Source organism: Lonchura striata, chromosome 8, assembly GCF_046129695.1.
Source record: "Lonchura striata isolate bLonStr1 chromosome 8, bLonStr1.mat, whole genome shotgun sequence".
NCBI lineage: Eukaryota > Metazoa > Chordata > Aves > Passeriformes > Estrildidae > Lonchura > Lonchura striata.
Genome location: NC_134610.1, coordinates 20,330,875 through 20,352,474, shown reverse-complemented (window position 1 = coordinate 20,352,474; position 21,600 = coordinate 20,330,875). Strand labels below are relative to the sequence as shown.

The window sequence follows — 21,600 nt, the reverse complement described above, 5'->3', positions numbered from 1 at the left end:
TGGCTTGGTGACCAGCAAAATATGGAATTTGAGAGCTAATGAGTAGTTGGTCTAAGTGGCCATGGACTCAGCTGTAAATTCAAGCCCCATGCTAACATATATTGGCTGAAGCTGTATTATGAGTACATTTGGTGAACATAACTGAGCTTGTTGAAATTTATACCCATTGTTTCTGCTTCTTCTGTAAGAGTTTGCTGGGGCCCTGTAATTTTTTTAGGTTTCTGATTTGTATATAGGAGTAACTAAATTTTCTCAACATTACCTCTTCTCTTCTCTTAGCTGAATTGCCTGGAATAGTTGTCATCTACTCGAATTTCTACCTGATTAATAGTTTACCCCTCATTACTGCCCACTAGTCTTAGAGAGATAAGTTGCTCATATCATAACACAGTGTAAATACGTGTATTGTAAGTTACAAGAGTTCCATCCACTACTTAAAAAAAACCCCACATTTTTCCACACAAATGTAGTCCTCCTGCCAAAATTTGATTCCCCTCTTTCAATTTTAAATACAATTGAGCTTTTACTGAATTTTTAAATAATCACCATGTTTTAAAAACATGGACTATTTTACTAGAATCTTCCCCAACACATCCAGCTTACAGGGAACAGTTGAGGGAAGTCCTCAGCAACAGGGAATTGTCAGGTTTGAATGCAACAGGTTTTCTGCTACATTGATGTTTGTAATAATATTTTTTATTATTTCATGATGATGAAAATGTTGGAAAATTTTAGCCAACATCTATATGGTATTCAAAAATAATTTATGCTTTATACTTCCAGGAGAATTTCCAATTAAGCTTATTAAACTCAAGAATACCTTAATACTTAGTTGTTACCAATATGTTCATATAGATGATTTTACTTTTATAGCGTTTTATGATAATTAACCAATTTATGAGTGACTTCATATGCAGATGTTGAATTGGGTAAGATTCCACAGAGTTTGTTCTTAGTCTGGCTGTTACTTAACTGAGGGTATTTCAGTCTTACAGTGCATTATGTTAGTGCATTATGTTACCATTATATATCAGAATCCTTGATCTTCCCATATTGGCAATCACATTCTCATGACAGGATAATTTTGGTTTGTTTTTCACCTGCCTCTAACAACTTCTGTGAGGAATTTATGTTATGATCAGAAGGTGAAATATGAATTGTTTATACAGTGAATTCTTTCACTTTCCATTAAGTACTATGTTCCTAAGACTACAAAGTACATAAATGTCATCATAACGCTCATCATAAATAGTTGAAATTAAGACATATTTAAGAAATTTTGTACAACTGTCCTCCTGTTTTCAAAAAGTAATTTATGAATAATTCAGTCTTTATCCCAATTTAGAAAGTTATATTTTAGTACCATAATAAAAATCTGTACTCAATAGTATCACAAGCTCAAAAAATCACTTTTATTAATATATAAAAAAGAATAAGGAAAACAGACATTATAATTAAATATTTGCTCTCATCTACAAATAAGTACTTTGGATAATAAAATAAGTTTCTAGGTTCTTGTGAACAGTTAAAAACAGAGGAAGAAATTTTCTGAAATAAAAGCAAAAGAAAGAAACATCTGAAATAGAAAATATTTGGCAATATCTTAGTCACTCAATAAAATATCCATGTAAACAAGCAATCCATATTTACATTATCATATGCAATATTCTTGGTTATCTGTAGTAAGAAGCACACATGTAATTACATTCAATTTTAGAATCTAATTTGCACCATCATTTCTCAGTTCCTTAATGTTGGAAAAAACAGTCTTCTGCTTCTGTGCATAATACTGTATGACAGCATGTAAATATAGTATTTTTTTTCCCCAGGCATCTTAAGAAGATAGCACTTTCAATGTTAGGTTTTGTAACTTCCTGGTTTTTTATAGGAATCCAAACCTGGAATATAAGCTCTACAATAATTTTCCTGTAAAAACAACTATGTAGATGATTTCCAAACATGGGGAAAAATACCTATTAAAAAGCTAGAGTTCTACCTTCCATACCTCCATACACTTTTTTCATTTCTTATGTTGCTACTGTATTTATGTTACTCATAAATACAGGTAAGAAAATTTGCATGAAAGGAAAGTTAATGGAAGGCCACTTTGAGGAGCAGGTTTAGGACTATGACTCTGCGAACACCTGTGCATTTTTATTTAGCATTGAACTAGCCTCATTTTTTTGCAAGAATACTTAGAGGCCTTTTTAATCAATTTAGAGTTAAGTCAGAAGTCTATAGTATGTTTTGTCAGTTTTAAATTGCATACAGCAAGGTTGATCAAGGTTTAGGAGCTCACAGCTACTGCATCTCATGGGGACCTTCCAAAGATCAGCAGCCATAATCCCACAGTTCATGAGTTATCACTGATTATAAATTCCCCAAATGGAATATTCCAGTTTCCGCTAAGTTTCTACTATCATGTTTAACCTCTAAGTTGAAAACCAAAATTATGTTCTGGGAGCTCCCCCTCAAAAGGCTTCTAATCCTTGATTTTCAGTTAGTTTTATCTCACAGAATCACAGAATGGTCAGAATTGGAAGGGACCCAGAAGGATCATCGAGTCCAACCCTTAAGCAAATGGCCCATAGGGGTTTGAACCTTGGTGTTACTTGTACCTTGCACTTCATGAGAATAGAGAAGTAAACAAATGCCACCATTCTTTTTCCAAGCAGCATTTTCCTTGAACAATACATGGAATACAATGGAAGCCAGAAGGCATGCTGGTTATTTAACAGCATATAGAACCAACCACCTAAAAGCTGTTCATTTCAATACATTCAACTCAGTGCTGTAACAAAAGAAGTAATAGATTCTGTGTTTCTTCCAGTACACTGTACAGTTACTTTTCTTCCAGAACAATCCCTAGGCAACTGACTACCTTCCATACAAACATATGTTTTATTATGTGACCTAGTACTATGCAAGGATTGAGTGAGCTCATTTTCATAGGTGGATGAGACACAGTAACAGGCAAGTACATAACAATTTAAAATGCTGTTGCCTGTGTGAGTGCGGTATAGAAAGCTGCATAGTAAATTACTGCAAGTGAGCTTGTTTATTCACTTCCCCTGTCATGCTTCACTGTTTGATTCATTGCACATAGTGGGACTGGAGGAGTGCTCACACAATAGTTCTGTAGTTTAGGTTAGTGTTCCTTCTGTCATACCTGAATTCCACATTAAAAGCAGGTATTTTCTGCAGTGGAAAAATACACCAGTGTGAGCTTGGTTCCAGTCATCCACAAACCTACAAGTGAAAACAGAACTCTGGTCCTTGAGTACCAAATCGTACAGCAGAAAAGTTTTTAAAATATTTTATTATGCTAGTTTTCTATACTGCAATCACCAAATAATAAAATATGATTACAAATCGAATAACAGGACTTGAGGTACTTCTTTTCAGAGAAAACCCAAAATAACTCATGTCCAAAATAGTTTGTACTAACACACAATGAACTACAAAAATGTTGAAGGGTAAAGTATTAAAATGTTTTTTAAAGCTGGAGTAGATTAAAATGTATGTAGTATTTAAAAAATAGGAAATTATTTGCTGTCTGAAACTATCTATATTCTGACATGAACAGTGGCAAATTTGTATTTGTAGTGGGCTCTGCACCTTTTACAAGAGATAATAATAGAATGGCTCATTATTTTGGATCTGTGCAATCCAAATAATCTACTATAATTATTCTTCCATAGTAGTGAAAGTATAAATATTGTTTGTATTGTGAAATTAATGAATGAGCATAATACATTAATACTTCAATTACTAGAAAGAGCTGTAAAAGTAAAGTGCCAGTAGGGACTCTTCATTATTTAGAGAAAATTGCCTTATTTAAAATTGTAATTTCAAATTAAGAAGTCACAGAGTTTGTATAGATTGCTTACAGACTAAAGCATGTCTTCACGCCTATGATAATAATGCTTTTGATGTCAGTATGGAGATACTAAAACTGGCTTCCAGTTAATAAGTAGCATTTCATTAAAAGAGCAATGCTCACCTGTGTGTTGGGAATGTATTTCTCACTTGAAGGTATTTTTTGTCTGTGAGACTGATAGCAGATTTTTCTGGTTTCTAACCTCCTAATTTCTAGTCTAGTACCATAAATCAATTGAACTGTGCAATCAAATAAAGATACTAAAATGCTGCCTTCTGGGATAAAAAGAAGACTTACTTTAAGTGACACATTTTTCTAAGTGGGTTTCTATAGCTTTTCAAATAAGACAAATTCTGCATTTGGATGTCTGAACATTTCTTAGATTACACTAATAATTGCACATAATTTAAAGCCAAATATTGTCCATATACAATATATTTGGTAGAATTTGTTGAAAGATACATTCTGATTTAAAAAAAAAAAGACCAAAACCCCCCAGAAGTTTCTAAAGGAAATATAACATTTTATGAAGATATTTAACAAACATTTTTTTTTAAATTAAGAATTTTAGAATAAACATTTTTATGAAGCAACTCTGTGAAGTGTGGAATGATCTCAAATCCCATAGAACATAGCAGCTGGTGAGGGAGTTAATCGGCTAGAGAAATCAAACTTTAAAGAAGTGAACATTACCAGAAAATTTGTGTGTGACAAACTAAATTATTCTGTCTGGTATACTTCATGGCTGATTCATAACTTGCAAAAGCACTCAAGAGCAAAATTTAGTCTGAATCTTGTTAAATTTTTCATGACTATAAGAGATATAAGCATTAAATTAAGACGTGATATAGAAGACAGTTTCCAATTATGTGATTTTCCCATTATGTGATGTCATTCATGCTTTTGTTTTTTTAAACAAGGCACGGTCTGGTCATGGAACAATAAAATATGTTTGGGACTTACACGAATTTAAATCCATATGCAGAAAACTTGAGTGTCTTTCAGCAAGCCATAGTAAAAATGAACCCCCAACCTACTTACATATCAATGTAACTACATTAGAAGGACCATCACCAGGGGGAATTTGGAGGTATAATAGTACTTTTATTCTGTGTGTTTTCTTTACATAGTTGATCTTTGTCCTGCTTCATCAAATTTGATGTTTTGTTTTCTGGCTGCTTCAGTATTACTCCTCAGATCAGATTTATCTGCATTACTACTCTTTGTCAGTGTGGATTCTACTTCTGTGCCATCAGGAGTTGCTCCAGTGGGCCTCAGAATTTTAGCATTCTCTGCTGGGGGCCGCTTCCAGTGGGGCCTGCTTGCCATCCACAAAATAAGTGAACCAAATATGACAAGCAAAAGACCAAGACAGTTGACCAAAGTTGCTTCTGGCGGGGATGCACTGTATGCAGGACTTTTCCTTTGAAAGGGGAAAAAGAAAGAAGAGGTCAGAAAAGATTGTTTTAAAGACAATCCTGGTCTAAAACCAGGAGTCTCCTGCTAGGCAGGTCGAAACAAAACAGTGTCCCATTAGTGGATGCTTATTATTCTGGGCAAATGGAAGTATATTTGCAATTAATAATCTTAATAAACACGTGGAAATACTTACAATGCAAATATAAGCTTTTCTGTGATTCCCATGAGAGCTGTTGCAATCACTGTTGCAAAGATGGTAAGACCCGAATAAACGTGTATTGGCATGAGAGCTACGCGGAGATGAACTGGAGCAAACGGGAGCAGAAAGACAGCGAAACCCAAGAACAGCTATAACCAAAACATTCATAGTTAGGGCTAGATGGAAAACAAGCTGCACTTCTCAAGTAGAATAATCATTAAAACTCCATTCCGAGATGTCTTCAGGTAAAAATTTGAAAATAACTGGCATTTCTATTTTTGAATGTGTTTCCTGTCAAAACCAAAGCAAAATTTCAGATCAGCACTTGGGAAGCAAACATTAATATTTTATAAATCATCCTACATAATATCAGTGTCCAAATTTACTGATAATGCTAAAACTCCAACCAAACTAAGTACTGGAAACACAAGTTTTCAATGTCACTAATTCATTAATATAGTAAAGATGTGAGGAGCCACATTTTTACAGTCTCATCAAGTCCTGTTCTCTGCCCTGCTCCACATTTGCACATAAAGGAACATCAGAAGATAGCCTAACCTTCTGACTTGAGTGGATTAAATAATTTTATCTTGTTAGAATTTCAGTTAAATTTTAAGTGCCTATCTTTAGAAGGGGCGTGGTCTTTCAATATATTGATCACATGGCATTTACAGAGTGAAGACATGTATGGTGGCACCAAGTTATTCAGGGGACATTAGTCCTCCTATTAGCACTAATTTTGTGATGGAAAGTAACTCATCATGTCCCATGTTGCATCCACAGGCTTGCCCAGTCAGGTTGCATCCCTTCTTTAGTTTGTTTTACTGTTACTCACCCTGCTGCTAAATTAGACACAGTGCATGAATTTGTATTTCATCCTACCTTAACTCAGTCCTTGTTTTATTTTTCCATAATGGATTAGAGAGCCTGATATTTTCTCCCTGGGAAGCTTTTTAGTACACCATAATAAAATAATCTCTTAATCTTATATCTGATGAACAGCTGGAGTTTTTTAAGTTTTTCAGTGGAAAATAGCTTTTCCATCTCTCAAATTACATTTCCAGAATTTCTTTGGCTTTGTTGTTTTTTATTTTTTTGATCATTCTTTTAAATTTAAACAAATCCATAGTATTTCATATTCGTTCCACTAATGCCATCTTTTTTCCTGTTGTCCAAGCATTGTGAGAAATTTAGAGCTTCATGTCATTTTTGAGTTCTTCTTTCCAGAGATGTAAGTTTCCAAGAAACAGTCTCATTTTACATTTTTGCCCTATTCTTAAATTTATGTCAGTGTGCTGCACTGTATTAACCTACATTTGGCTTAATTACAACATAGTTACAACATTGTAGGCAGAGTATTATGTGAGCATACGACTGACATGCCCCTGGTAAGAGCAAAGTGTCTTCTCTGTTAACAAAGATGCTGCTTTATGACTATTTTTTATAGTGCTCAGTTGCTTAACAAACATCAGTCTCTAACTGGAGACTTACATCCCAGATTGGAGAAGGATCTTCTGATGTTACAGGCAAAGCATTAAGTGCCATTGATCATGTTTATAGTAGCAAAATGAAAAGTAGAACTCAGATTTTAGACACAATTCTTCATTTAACCATTAATAAAAATAATGACAGTGTAGTGGCAACACAGACTTCCTTGAAATAGATGCATTATTAGGACAAACTTAATTTTAACATTGTTTTTTCTTATTCATTCATATTCATTCTTATTAATTTGTTCAGCTATAGAGAATATACTCAACAATGCTGCAATATGCTTTCTTTTTTTCTAAATGTTAAAACACTATTTCAGCACTGTTTCTTGTACCCCTTGGCCTGAGCACTGAAGAATAAAGTCCAGAACCCAAATCCCTTAGCTGAGGCTTTTCTGTGCTTGATCATAGATAATTACATCTTTTTAGTATTTTGGAAAAAAAATATTTGAAGGAACAAAATAAATTTCCATAGTGTAATAACAAAATTCAGAGAGTTCAGAATGTATATGCAGAAGCATCTGTATGTATTCTGTAAATTTCAGGGCATGCTCTTCTTTGCCAAATGCAAAACGCACTAAGTTAGCTCATTTTACATTACAATAATGCCAATTCTCTGCCAAGATGAGCAGTTAAAAGCATGCCCCACAAACATCTATCAAAGTTCTGCAGATTCAGGAAAACTGGCTACCCAGTAGTAGCTCATTCAGGTATCAGATCCTTTGCATCTCTACTGCTCCCTGAGGCACTTGTTCTGCTGAGTAACAAAAGTCTTGAGGCCAAGAAGTGACTACTTAAATTTATGATAGCTGAAAAAAAAAAAGAAAAGCTATTACTTAATTTGAGACTTTTTTAATAAATGCTCTAACTATATTTATGCTGCCAACAAACCAAGTAACTTGCTATAAGTTCAGGAGTTAATAGGGCCTAGAAACAGACTACTGTGTAACTGTATTGTAGGTTAATGGCCATTATACCAGCAAATAAACTAAATAGGTTTAAAAATGCATTTTTCTTCAAAGTCAGTGATCCAGTATTTGTACATTTACATGATAATTTGCCAAATCAGAGTGTAAAATGGCTGTTCCAATAGTTACAACTTACTAGGAAGAGCCTATTGTCCCTGAATTACTAAAAACATTCTTCAAATTGACAACCTGTTTATAAATATAGTTAGATTCTGACCTGGAGAGAATAAAATATAACAGCAGTCAGCCCAATCCAGCTGTGCAGACTGTACATGTTAGGAATGTTCTTGGCATTGTGGAATTCAAACACAGCTACCATAGAAACAATTGCAAGAATCATAGCTATGGTATTTAATCCAGCATGTATGAACTTCATTAGGAGTTTGCTGCACTTCCAGGTCCAAGGCAATCTGTACACAATAATAGCTGAAGAAAGAAAAGAAACAAGATTTCAGGCCTTATAATTTCTTTCAAATGTTAATAATTATGCATAATTCACATAGTTACATTGTAAATTACAGCAAAATCCATCCAACCTTAAGTCTTCTAAAAAGTCTATTAAAAGGCTTTTTCTCATACACTTAGCATAGCATACTCTGAAAATACAACTGAGGCTTAAAGGGATTTCTTCTCTATATAAAAAATCCCACAAACGGAAGTGTTAAAAAAAAAAAAAACAAACAGTAAATAATGTGGTGTCATCTTTTCCTCAGTCATTAAATTTATTTAACAGGGATTTGGCATAGGATTTTGATTTTACTGCTACTAGTCAGACTGATTCTTATACTGAGAAGATCACTTGTTGAGAAAGCATGTAGGATTATTTTCTAGTATTTATTCTCTTTGCAACTTTGGATAATGCTATTCTCTAATTGCATAGATACTTATATGACTGTCTATTACACTGGTATCAATAAGACTACTTTGAATGGGAAAATGTTCTTCAGCATAAGGGAATCATAATCTGACTTAAGAGACAAAAGCATTTAACAAATACAAGTCTTCCACTACTGTTAGATGAATGTAGGGAAGTTTTGCCTATACTTGAATCTATAAATCTAGCAGACAGTGTTTTTTTCAGTCTGAACAAAACAATAATTTCCATTGCTCTAACTCCAGATGGTCCATAAAAATAACTTAACCTAGAGCTGCTTGTTGCTGAGTTTTCTCCAAGATCCCCGCTGCCCCTATCCTACCACAACTGTCTCCTGTCTGTCGTATGACCAAAATGCTTTCCGCAGGGGACACAAATGGGACACAAATGGGCCACATTACATCACTGAAGCTCCAGGTACATCAGGTTACAAACTAGATAGTAATTCTGGATGTGTGACAGCACATAAGTATATTCAGCCAACAGTGGACAAATATTTATGAGGATAACTGGTAATTTGACCAATAAAGACTAATGCCCCCATCTATAATGTCTTGCCTGAGCAAAGTCTGAGCTCCACTCAGTGATTCATCACATCCTAATTTAAGGCTTCTGAAATTACAGTGAAAATGTTATATATAATTAGCTATAATAAAACAAAGAAATAATAATTTATGTAGGTTTTTTAAAAAAATCTTGTTCCAAACATTAAGAAATAGAAAAGTATTACATAAGTGATTCTCATGTGCCCCACTCATTCATTACTTCTCCATACCCTTGCATTTTAGGCAAAAAGCATAGATTATGGAAAATAAATAGAATATTATTTCTATTATGTTCTGATGAATAGTAGTAATAAATGACAAATTCTTTTCAAGTTCTGTTCACACTTTTTTTTTTAACTTGGATGCATTTCAATAAATACAGGACTACATGAAATAATTCACAAAGAAAACAGTTTACAAGTCAAATTTCCATGCTACAATCAAATTTTAAATCAATGTATGCTTTTACATACTTTGTGAAAATATAATACTGGAATTAAAGAATTCCTTAGAACATTTAAATATACACAGCACTTAGGTGGTTGTTGGCTTTCTACTTGAAAATGCAACAGTGCTAAATCCTATAAAATCAAGAAGATAGAAACCTTGTTTATAAGATTATTTGACTGTCTTAAAGCAATCTATTACAGAAATGATTCTGCACACCAAGCTTATCACCTCCAACAGTTCCCCAAAGTGACATTACATGATAATGTTAGAATCCTAGAATGGCTAAAGTTGGAAAATACCTCTCAGATAATTGAGTTTGACCATTAACGTATCACTGCTACATCTACACTAAACCATGTCCTGAGCACCACACTGATGTTTTTTGAACACTTCCAGGGACAGTGATTCATTCCATCACTTTTCTGGGCGGTCATTTCAATACCTGACCACCATTTCAGTGAAGAAAGTTTTGCATGTGTCCAATCTTTACCTTATCTGGTGCAACTGGAGGCCATTTCCTCTTGTTCTGTCACTTGTTACTTGGGAGATGAGATCAATCACTTGCACACTCCTTTCAGAGAACAGTAAGGTCCCCCTGAGCTTCCTTTTCCGCAGGCTAAAATCCCCCAGCTCCCGCAGCTGCTTCCCTTCAGACTTAGCTCCAGACCCTTCACCAGCTTCATGGCCCTTCTCTGGACCTGTTCCAGCACCTCAGTGTCCATCTTGTACTTAAGGGCCAAGAACTGGACACAAGATTTGAGGTGTGCCTCACCAGTACTGGGCACAGGAGGAACAATCACTGCCCTGGTTCTGCTGGCCACACTATTTCTGATATAGGCCAAGATTCTTTTGGCGTTCTTGGCCACCTGGGTACACACTGGCTCATGTTCAGCCAGCTGGCAATAATACCCTGCATTAGACTATTATTAATCAACTTAGTACTAATGATAATGACTTCTAATTTTGTAAAGAAATGTGTCAAAAGGCCCCAAAATGAGTTTCAACATCCCATGAGGATATTCCAAATAAATCTTTCTATGTCCCATAGTATTGTCAATAATTTATTCATGGTGCAGCACAGTACTGGACTCTGTATGAAGAAAACTTAATGAGCATAAGTCCTTGTCTCAGTTTTTAGTCTTTGATCTCAGAGGATCAAGTCTGGGCTAAAATTTTTATATAATATTTTTTTGTTGTCATCTAGCTGATTTAACTTCCAAAAGCATTATCAGACTCCCAGTCACTTGTCCACATAGTCTCAGATCTCTGGGCCTTGAATTTTCTAAGTTCTTTCCCATAAATATTACAGTAGAAAATGAAGTAATAACCGACTAATGGTTTGGCTAGTTGTTAACATTCATTACCATGTTATATGCCACAGCCCAGGCCATATGCATGATTTTACATTTTGGTTTAATTATCTTTCTGGGAGGGCTTTGTGTGAACTTACACATTGCAATTTCAGCAGATTTGTTAATCACTGTGAAAAGACACAGTTTTATTGCCCCATCACCACTTCTGTCTGCTTCTCCCTGCCTTTCTCATAATTGGTGCTTTTCTAATCTGCAGGAGGAGAGGGGAACAAAGGGGAAAGAAGGAAGATTCACCTTTCAGTGAGTACAAGCTCTTAAAAACTTACTCAGATGTGATGTGTAATTTCATGTCAAAATTAAAACAGCCTAGGTTAAAAGCACACACACAATTAGAATGTTTGGTAATGACATGGTAAAGCAGCCTCATGAAGAGCTTTCTCAACGCAGAACTTCTCTAGTACTTTTAAGAAAGTAGGTGCCAGCCTAGGCACCCTGGACTGAGCTTTTTGACTCAGACCTTACTCCTGTTTTGAACTATGATTTACAAACACATTACACATGGCAGAGTCATCTTGCAATATTTTTACATGGCATGGGACGTCTGTCCTTTTACAAATGTGCAGGGCAAAATCGTAGAGTTGTTGACCAACAATAAAACATTTCCATCCTTTGTATAGACAAATAAACTCAAGAAACAATTAGTTTAGTTACTATTTTAATTTCTCTACTCAAATTTTACCAACTTTTTTTAGCTACACCTTCCTACTTTCAATTACTTAAAGTCTTATCTTTCTTGTATGTGCCCAAAGGTATCTGATTTCCCACTCTCATACAAATTGCTTTGAATTCAGTGGCAGACTTCCATCAGCCAAATTAGAATAAGATTCACAGTGGTATCTGTTGATATTTCATCTGATTTACTACAATACCCCTTCAGTCTCCAACTTTGCTTTTCCTATTATGTAATAGGACTTCCTCCCTAAATTATGCTGTATTATTAGTGAATTCCTTGTATGTGTGTGGTTTCTTAGATATGGTAAATGTCCATTTACTTTACATATATCCTTACCTATACGGAGCTTGGGGCATCCCCCTTTCTCTGTGACACAGGGAAAAAACTGAGTTTCAGAGGAAAAAAACCAGAAATACATAGGAAAAAGCTGCAGAAAGCCTCTCCCTATTTTCTTCAAAAGTTGTATGCTTATATATATAAAAAAATAGGTTGAGCACATTAAGTAGATAGATCTTAGTGAAGTCAACAGGTGGTTTCCATTGCTTATTTATAGCCTGAAATTACACTTCCTGTTGAGCAATATTATGTAAAACAACTTCAAAATGTGGTTATTGCTCAATACTGGTTTGCAGCTTGAAGCCACAAGAAGGCCTTTGGCATCTTCCAGCCTTTTGACTGTCTGGAAGTGTAATGGAAAAATGTTAGTCCACAACTGAACTCTATGAAATCCAAAGTTCATACACTCTTAGAGAAAAAAAAAAAAAAAAAAAAAAAAAAAGGAAAAAGAGAAGAAGCAACCCTGTATCTTAATGATTATATGTTATTTAAGCAACAGAATAAACTATTAATTTAAGATATACTAAACAATTTATCCTAAGTCTAGCCTGAAGAACTGCATTTTAATAGTGCTTGTGATGCTACATTTTCTCTGGCAAAAACCCTGCTCCTGAATCAAGCTTCTGTGGTACTGAACTTTTCTTTCTCTTCCTGGGACATGGAAGAGGGCCAAAAGAGAAACTTTCCTAGGGCAGCATTTCTCGCATTTCGATTTTCAACTTTCATAAATTGCAGCTCCCTAGGAAAAACACACCTCGCAGGCATTACTCAAAGTGCACGGGCCAGGATAAACAAGTGCTCGCAGAAAAAAACCCCAAAGCAACCCAAACCCCGTATGTAGCACTTTTGGCTTATTACAAGGGCCTCTTTGTCCCTTCTCGGGAGTGCCGGCTTCCCCAAGCGGCGGACCGAGTGCTGCTCCCGCTGTGAGCCGCTACCGGCCGCGGGCCGCCCCGGAGCCTCCCGCGCCACCGCGGCCCCGGGCGCGCCACCGCGGCCCCGGGCGGGCCCGGCTCCCCCGCAGCTCCGCGCCCGCCCGGGCCCCCGACGCACCGATGCCCTGGATGAAGACGAAGCCCGTGATCATGAGGACGGGGTGCCAGTTGAATTCCCCCAGGCTGCCGTCCCAGCTCAGCCCCTCGCGGTAGTGGAAGACCCAGACCAGGGAGAGGATGACCGACACGAAGCCGACCAGCAGCGCAGAGGCCAGCAGCGCCAAGAATCGCCCGTAGTCCTCCATCTTCCGAGCCCCGTGCGCGGCAGCGAGCGCCGCGAAGGACGCGCGAGCCGGGGGCCGGGCGGGGTCGGGACGGGACGGGACGGGACGGACGCAGCAGGGGCGGGAGCAGGGCGGCACTCCGCGATCCTCCGCGCCCCTCCACCCTGCTCTCTCCGAGCGTCCCGTCGCATTCAGAACTCCGCCTTAGGAAATAATTTTCTGTCAGCCGTCCCCTGCCGTGGTGGCAGCCCCACTGCGCTCCCCCCAGCAGCCAAGGAAGGGAGCGGGTGGTCACGGGCTTTTTGCCGAGAAGCTGTTGTGGAGGTCGGAATGTTTACAGACCCACCAGAAAGATAAGCCACCACAGTCATAAGCACTTAGAGATAAAGCAGGAGTGCTGTTATGAAGAAGAGACAGCACACGCAGAAAATGCAGAGGAGGAGAAGCGCAGTTACAGACACTCATGTACTTACCTGGAGCACAGTCTTGCCATCATGATCGCCCCCTTCTCACTGGATTTATTGAGTGCTCCAAATATAATACAGATACCAGTTTCATATGTGGAGTCTGGCCCAAGTATGCAGGAGGATGTGGACGTTGTTCTGTTGAATAGCACAATTATATCAAATATCCACTAGCAAAGAAAGGGAATGCATAAAACTTAGACAATTCCAATAGGTATGGAAAGGCCCATTGCAGGGAAGTTAGAGAGGAAAACAGAAGGAAAAAAACCAGAATTGCAAAAGAGACAGTAGACCTGCCAAAAATATAACATCATAGATTAGACCAGTTTGGTCAAATCATGTAGTCAGCAGTTACTTTTTGTTTTGGTGTAGAATATTCAGCTGGCTCTGAAGCCTGTCAAATGTGGTAGGAGGATATGCCCAAACATATATTCAGCACTAATTTTCTGGTATTTCATTAGCTTACTTTTAAAATATATATAGTGTTGAACTACATATGAATTGGAAGCTTGTTAATTGATTGAGAGGAAAAAAAATACTGTCTACTCTGGCTAGAATTTGATCTCTCTGGTATCTCATACTTAAAGTGAAGCCTAGAAAATGAAAGGAAATGGTTTTATGAAACTTAAGATAGTGTCAGTGGAATACTGCCAATTCAAACACCATATGTCCTAAGTGTTGGAAATATCTACATAGAGACATGAAGACCAAGCCAGATTGGAGGGTGGTGCAAATATATTTCTTCATTATTGTCTTTAATCTCCTAAAAATACATACCAATGTTTTAAAGAAAGGCTTGACTTGGGCAGCACTTGTATAAACATATTTAGCTTTAGTTTGCATGGATTTGGTGTGACCTGCCCTCAGGATTTAACTGGTTGCTCATTCTACTCACAATGGCAAGTAGAACATTTGTATTGTTAAATTTCGCAAGTCACAGCATCTAAGAGAAGATCCAAGCCCTAAATTTTCTGATGAATGTACTAATGCATAATCCTGCCAGGGTGCCAGATTGCCATTAGTTTATGAGGCACACAGGTCATCTTAGTACTGTGGTCAGAAAAATTTTACTTTTGTCTCTAGAAAGCATAAAAACTGGCATAAATGTTTATTTTTATTTGCCTTCTGTGAACCTGGATCTCCCAATTGCAAAATGTTTCCAGTTCCCACTGATTTCAACAAGCTTTGATTACACCCAGTATCCCAACAGTCCCATTTAGGAATCTTCTACTCAAGTGGATTTTACTTAAGCTAAAACTGTATCTCTCAGAAGACTTTTGTGAATTCCTATAGCTCAAACTGGTTTACCCTGTTAAAGCTGCAAATAGCAAGAGCAGACACAAAATTCTATTGAACTGAATATGAAGCCTAGTTTTACCAAGTGATGATGAACAAATTTTTTTTAATATAATTGAAGAAATTCTAAAGCTTAGAGATTGTTAAATAAGCCAAACTAGAACAAAGTGCAAAATAATTTGTTAGACAAAGTGAAATGTTCTTTATGGAACATATGTAATGCAGAAAAAAATTCAGGCAGCACCATTAGTAACTCTGATTTTATTTCTCCACATTTCCTGTTCTTCCACCTCTTGCCACCTGGTGCAAATATTCGATTGGTGCAGAATCAGAAACAATCCTTAGCACAGCTACGATGTCTGAGTGGATTTCATGTTTACTTGGCAGTGGGAACTCAACACGATACAGTTGACTGCTGAGGGCTGAATGACGCACTTGATAATCTGGAAAATAAACCCCACTGGCATAAAAATGAAACTACCCTGTATAGGGCTTTCAAGTCTCCTTGCAAGGATGCAAGGAGATCAATGAACACCTGGTTTTGTTAATCTTTACTGTGGATAGGTTCTACAGCAGTTCATAATTCTCTCCTCTTTTCCAGAGCTTCCTAGAGACACTGATATTTTTCCAATCTGTCAGCATGTATTTCCTCTTAGCAGTTCTGCTGGGACATGATCTAACATGCATTTCTTTCTTTGAGTTGCTGCATTGTCAGATGTAGGTTAACTGTGACTTCAGACTTCTGTCTACTTTGAAGTTCTTCTTCAGGAAGAACTTCAAAGTAGAAAGACAAAATAAGACCTATGAAACAAAGATTCACAGATATTTTTAAGAGGTAGCAATAGATTCCTGCCAGTATTACATATAAGGTACTTGGCAACTGCTGTCATCATTGCTATACCATTCATACATTTTGAGAGCAGCAGCCTAAACATACGTGTACATAAATGCCTATCTAAGCAACACGCCATGTCACCATAAGCCATTATTTTGTGCTTCTGATGTAAATTTTTAATACAGGAAAAGTTTCTAGTTTCAAGTAACCAATAACTGACTTGTCAGAGCTGCACTTAGAATAAGATTAGAGTATATTTTACCAGCTACACCTTTATCTCTTTTTCCATGCTGGATAAGTTATTGATTTCTCGAGGTCGGGAATTAAGGTGGTATTTCATGTTCGGACTCAGGTGTTTATTATTTCTTATCTATGTTACAGTCTCACTACCGTGAGTTTGGCAGCTTTTTCATTAGCAAGGTACAAAATGGCTAACTAACTCTTGTTACAAGGTCTTTAGAAACTAAACTATCCAATTAAGAAAGGACGCCTAGATTTTTTTCCCTTTTAACCCAGTAACTGATGTCCTGAAGTCCACAATGTGGATTTTTCTGTCCAGTCACAAAACATCACCAATATCCATGAAGAAGAAAAAGGTAAAGAAGAACAACGTGCCTCCGCCCTAAAACCTCCATCTTGCTTCATATTTATTTATATATTCTAAAATCCCTAACTCATAAGTTTTCCATCCTGTGATATTACAGACTTCTAACCAGCCCATAATCCCAGTGCTATTAATCAATTTTAAAAGCCTGTTCCACGACCTCTGGTCAAATGCAGTGTTCTCTTATGGTTTTGTGCCTTTAAGCACAGAACATTTAAAATTCTCAGCATACAGGATTCCAACAATAAGTCATTTAAGATCTAAGCCTTAGACCTGGATATTCCAGATAAGTTACAGTATCCCTTAAAGCATTTGAATGAGTTTTTCAGAAACCTGGTGGCTGTTCATTTTGTAAACAAACAAAAGTGCTGAGATTGTCTAGTCAGTTTTGTTCTGGCACATAATTTAACTGACTGTTATGGAAGCTTTAGAAATACCTGTGTAGAAGTTATCTTACCAGGAGTGATTAAGACAAAGGAATTAAAGTAATTAGTGTTTGAATGGCACAAACAAACCAGAATGATCCTTTTACTCTTTTTGGTACTTTGTTCTGTGCCTAAGCAACAGAACCATTTGACTTTTGCTATTGAGAACATCACTAATTTGTCTTTGCAAATTGCAAATTGTGACTATGGAGGAAGATTCTTGCAAATGATTTTTAGTTATTCTCCATCCTAGAAGGAGCTTTTGGTGAGATAAAATAAGGCACATAGTGCACCTTTTGTCCAGAATGTTATATTGGTCATAGGCCAGTCATTACCTTTGCAATGAAACTCTTTCAATCTATAAACATTTTGCTTCTGAGAGTTGTAGGATGTTTTTCTAATAATTATTTTGTAGAAACTTTTTGAAGTTGTGGAACTGTGGGGTGATAGTTGGAATTGTCTAAGCAAGATTATAAAGTTTTACTGCTTTCAGTTTTTATTTGGCTTGTGCTTTCTTATTTTCTTCCCTACCACTCACCACTCTTGCCATATACTCAAATGACAAAGCAGGATATGCACTCTTTTTATGCTCAAAGCAAATCTTATGAAGTCACTCTTTCATATCTTTTAAGTTTATAGGCTGGGGAATTCCACCTGGGTTTGTAAACAGCTATATTTATCAAATACAAATAAATGGGATAGCATTTTTGGGATCCCATTTTTGCTCTCTGTCCTCTTGCCAGTCATTGAGACTCATGGTGAAGTGGAAAATAAAAAGTGGATTCTGTTGAAGTAGATGCTGGAAGTATGCTGCTTTGGTCCACAAAACAAAATGTTCCTAAGACAGCCATAAAATCAAGCCAGTTTTCAGGCAGTACAAAAAAAATAGGCAGTGGCATTACAAAGGGCTAAACTAGGAAGAGCATGGTGTCAGCATTCAGGAGTTTCCTAGATTTCCACTGTTCCAGAGCATGAAAATGTGTGCAACCATGCTGCAAATTCCATGCTAGAAGCAGGCAACATCCAAAGTTGAGACTAACTGCAGATACACAGTAGGGAAAATTGCCAGTGTATGAGTCCGACTATGGAACATCCAAGTAAAAATGTTAACAGAATAATTTTCCTGTCTTCTGGCAAGCAGCTGTTACTGGAGACTGTCTGGAGAGCCTGCAAGCCTATCATGTGGAATGGATTGCTGCTCCTGCAGCATCTCAAGTAAGCCAGAGTTCTTGAGTCACTTTGTGGAGTAATTCCAGTGAATTTTAGCTTTCCTTCCCATGTTTCCTTTTTTCTTTCTGAGAAGAATGTGCCCTTACTCCTCCCTAAAAATATCATGTTCTAACAACACTATTCCTTCTCCACTCAGGCAGGAATAAGGCATTTGTACTCCCAGTTTACTAAATGAGTTACTAGGCTATACCAAGCAGTTCTTACTAATCACATTATTGTAACTCTTCACTCTGCTAGGATACCTAGTTCCTTTTGTAAAAAAAAACAACACCCCCCAAAAAAGCAATCAATTTTTGCAGGCATTTATCTTTTATTAGCCAAAGCAAGCACTTTGACTACTTTATTAGATGTGTAAATATTTGAATGCACTGACATAAAATTATTTTCTATATTCTTTCTAATTCTTTCTATATTCTGTAAGAACATAATAACCTGAAGATTTTGGTCATCAGTTTGTAATTTCAATAAAGCAGAAATAAATACTATAGTTGTAGAAATGCCAAGTTTATCAAACAGAGAGCTTCAAGTGGTCCTTTCTGAATTGTTGATACAATTCAGTTATTATTGGTGAGGCATTGCTACAGACATATCAGATAAAGTCCAGAAAAAAAAAGCTCTTTAACAGTTTTGCAGCGTAGTAATACCTGTCAGTTAGAAAAGAACTCAGCTGCTGTTCTATATATTCTTTTCTGGTTGTCCGTTTTTGCACTTACCATTTAGGATTTGATCATTCTAGCAACAGCAGAAAGTTTGTTTCTAACAACCTCTGGTGAAATCCAACATGAATTCACCTTTTTAATTATTAGACCAACATTTTGCTTTTTGTAGGCAGAGTGCACAGAGATCCTGCTTTAAGCAGCAAACAGCAGTTCCTCACAACTATTCTTTCAGAAAGCACTTGGATTACATGCCACCCTACACAGGTGTCCTTTCTAGCAGGTATTCCTTTAAACAATCTTTATTATAGCTGGGAACAAAATTAATTTATTAGCTGTTCCCTCTTGTGGGATAGCTGTTACAGTTCCATAAGGAAAAAAAAAATCTTGCTGTTGAGTTTTTGGCAATCTTCAGTTACTGTTAAGTAATATGAAAAGTATTTTTCTTAATAATAAGAGATGAAAAAAAAAACAAACAACAAAATGAGAATGAGCAAGAAACTGTGCTGTTAAAGTAATTGGACATATCCAGAAAAAGAAAAAAAAAAAAAAAAAAAAAAAGGAAGAAAGAAAGATTTTTCCACACTGAAAATGCAGGAAGTTTGGGTGAAGTTACTGAATTGTGAATGTTGGCAAAAGTTGCCAAGATCCCTTCAACTCTATGTGTGAAATACACATTTGAGTCTTTCCTCACATTAAGAGTTCACTTACATATTTACATCTCTCTGCATATGTATTATAATGTTTTTCCCTTGGTCATCTAGTGCTAGTGAAAATAATGGCAGCATAGGCCATAAGCCTTTCAGATTTAATCTGTTAAAGGATGCACTTGAAACTGCATTTGATGTAATTAATTGAGGCTTTATCTGCGTACTCTTGGAAACCACGGCATGAGTGCTAAGCATGCCCTGAAAATCACAGGAAGCAAGAGTACTCACAATTTCATGCTAACAGTTCCTTAGTCTGATTTTTGTAAAATAAAAGCCTATCAGTAAATGGGTTTCCTGATCATAAAGGAGTTAAGATACTGCCTATGAGAAGTGAAGTAAATTTTTGTCTTCTTTTACTCTAATTAATCTAATACATTAATTCACATTTAATATCAACTTGATACAACAGTACACCCCTGCCAGCAACAGTGACTAAAAAATGTTTGCATATAACATCTCCTGGCAAAGTAAAATACTAGCTTCTTCTCTGGTGGTGGTGGCTGAGTTTTGTTTAGAAATTTAACTTGGAAGTAAAAGCATTAAATTCCGGTAGGCTGTCACCAAGCATCTGGGTATTTGTATTTGGTATAGATACAGTTATTTTAAAGTTTAAAAACTACTGCTTTGTGGTCAGCATTTTCCTCCCATTTAAACACAAGTTTATTTCTAGAATTTTCTGGGTCTCTGCATAAGTACAGAAAGCAACTCACAGCTTGAAAAGCACAAACCATAAGCATTTAATGATTCTGCTTCTTTAGTGTGTTCCTGACTGTAAGCAGGGTGCCAAGATACTCGGAAGTGTTCAGGGCTAGTTGTTTGGGATTCTGTATTCTCAAATAGCTTTCAAGGTGTTTTAAAGTAAACAGAAACCTCTTCTGTTTCTGAATGAAAATGTCTATGTGGAACCTGCCAGGATGGAATATCTGCCATTATCTGTAGCATAGCAACACAGTGTGCATTTAGAGTGATAGAACGTCTTACACAAGACCCAGCCTTCATCTAAGTCTGGACTGCTTTTGGTCATTACAAATTGCTGCATAAAAAAACCCCAAAAAACCAACAAACCAAATACCAAAACCAAAACACCTGATGTACATTTATAGATTTAGCCGACTCTCACTTTGTAAGTCTGCCATTGCATAAAAATTAGCCACTAGGACACAGAGCAAACTCCTGACAGCTACAGCTTGTCTTCATGACTGTTCACATGAACAATACTCACACTATTTAATAAATGATGAAGTTTCAGTGTCTTTCTCTGTGAGGAACTGCTTCAAAAAGCAAACAGCAATGAACATAAAATTTAAGTATCTGCTTAAAAGTTGGGTCTTCTGCCTTAAGAGTAGAGCTTCATATTAGTTTTCACCTTCATACATTACTTACATAGTTACATATAAAATAGCAGATAATGGACAGATGTTCTCTCCTGGACCTAAAGTGAAAACTTATGGAAGATAAGGTGGAAGTTGGGTGTTGCTGCTGCCCTTAATTTCTACCGTTGTTTAATAATCTTTTTAAATGTCCTTTTTGTGTTGTTTTTTCTTTCCACAACTGTAATTCACTTTTCCTTTTGCATTAAATTTTCTTTAAAAACTCACAGTAGAAAATTTTTATCATTTTTCTAGCTCTCTTCACATCATCTAGAATGATCCAACTTAATAAAGTCCAGAGCAAAAATAAATACTTGCACTTATGAGTTACCATGCTTATGATGACAGTGATGGTAGTAAGTTCTGTTCTGATGAACTTATGCTCCTGAGCCCATCTTTATCACCATGAAGTTTACAGCCTGTGTTTTGTTCTTGTGGATGTTTTTAAATTTAAAATGAAAGCTTTCATTCTGCAGATTCTGAATGTAGAACTCCAATGTATCAGACAGGCTGCACACAGTAACAAGAGTGAACAGCTGGGAGCTTTGGCTGAACAACTCCTGAACCTTAACATGGTCAGGCAA

The 21,600-nt window shown here is 36.6% G+C and overlaps 1 protein-coding gene and 1 long non-coding RNA gene across 3 annotated transcripts in view; one reads left to right on the top strand and one right to left on the bottom strand.

Moving 5' to 3' along the window:
- Positions 1 to 18,765, top strand: part of LOC110482849 (uncharacterized) — a 33,159-nt gene extending 14,394 nt beyond the window's left edge. Inside the window, exons 3-4 of one of the 2 annotated variants that reach the window (XR_002467466.3) lie at positions 11,395 to 11,438; positions 15,513 to 18,765. This is a non-coding gene — a long non-coding RNA (uncharacterized LOC110482849). The remainder of the gene's footprint in view (positions 1 to 11,394; positions 11,439 to 15,512) is intronic. The other variant, XR_002467467.3, reaches the window with a different exon arrangement.
- Positions 1,391 to 13,501, bottom strand: CYBRD1 (cytochrome b reductase 1). The gene is made up of 4 exons (XM_021552372.2): positions 13,261 to 13,501; positions 8,174 to 8,382; positions 5,493 to 5,647; positions 1,391 to 5,303 (listed from the first exon to the last, which is right to left on the bottom strand). Exons 1-4 carry the CDS (start codon positions 13,445 to 13,447, stop codon positions 5,003 to 5,005), a joined length of 852 nt encoding a protein of 283 aa, XP_021408047.1. The 5' UTR covers positions 13,448 to 13,501; the 3' UTR covers positions 1,391 to 5,002.
- Positions 18,766 to 21,600: the final 2,835 nt, after the last annotated feature.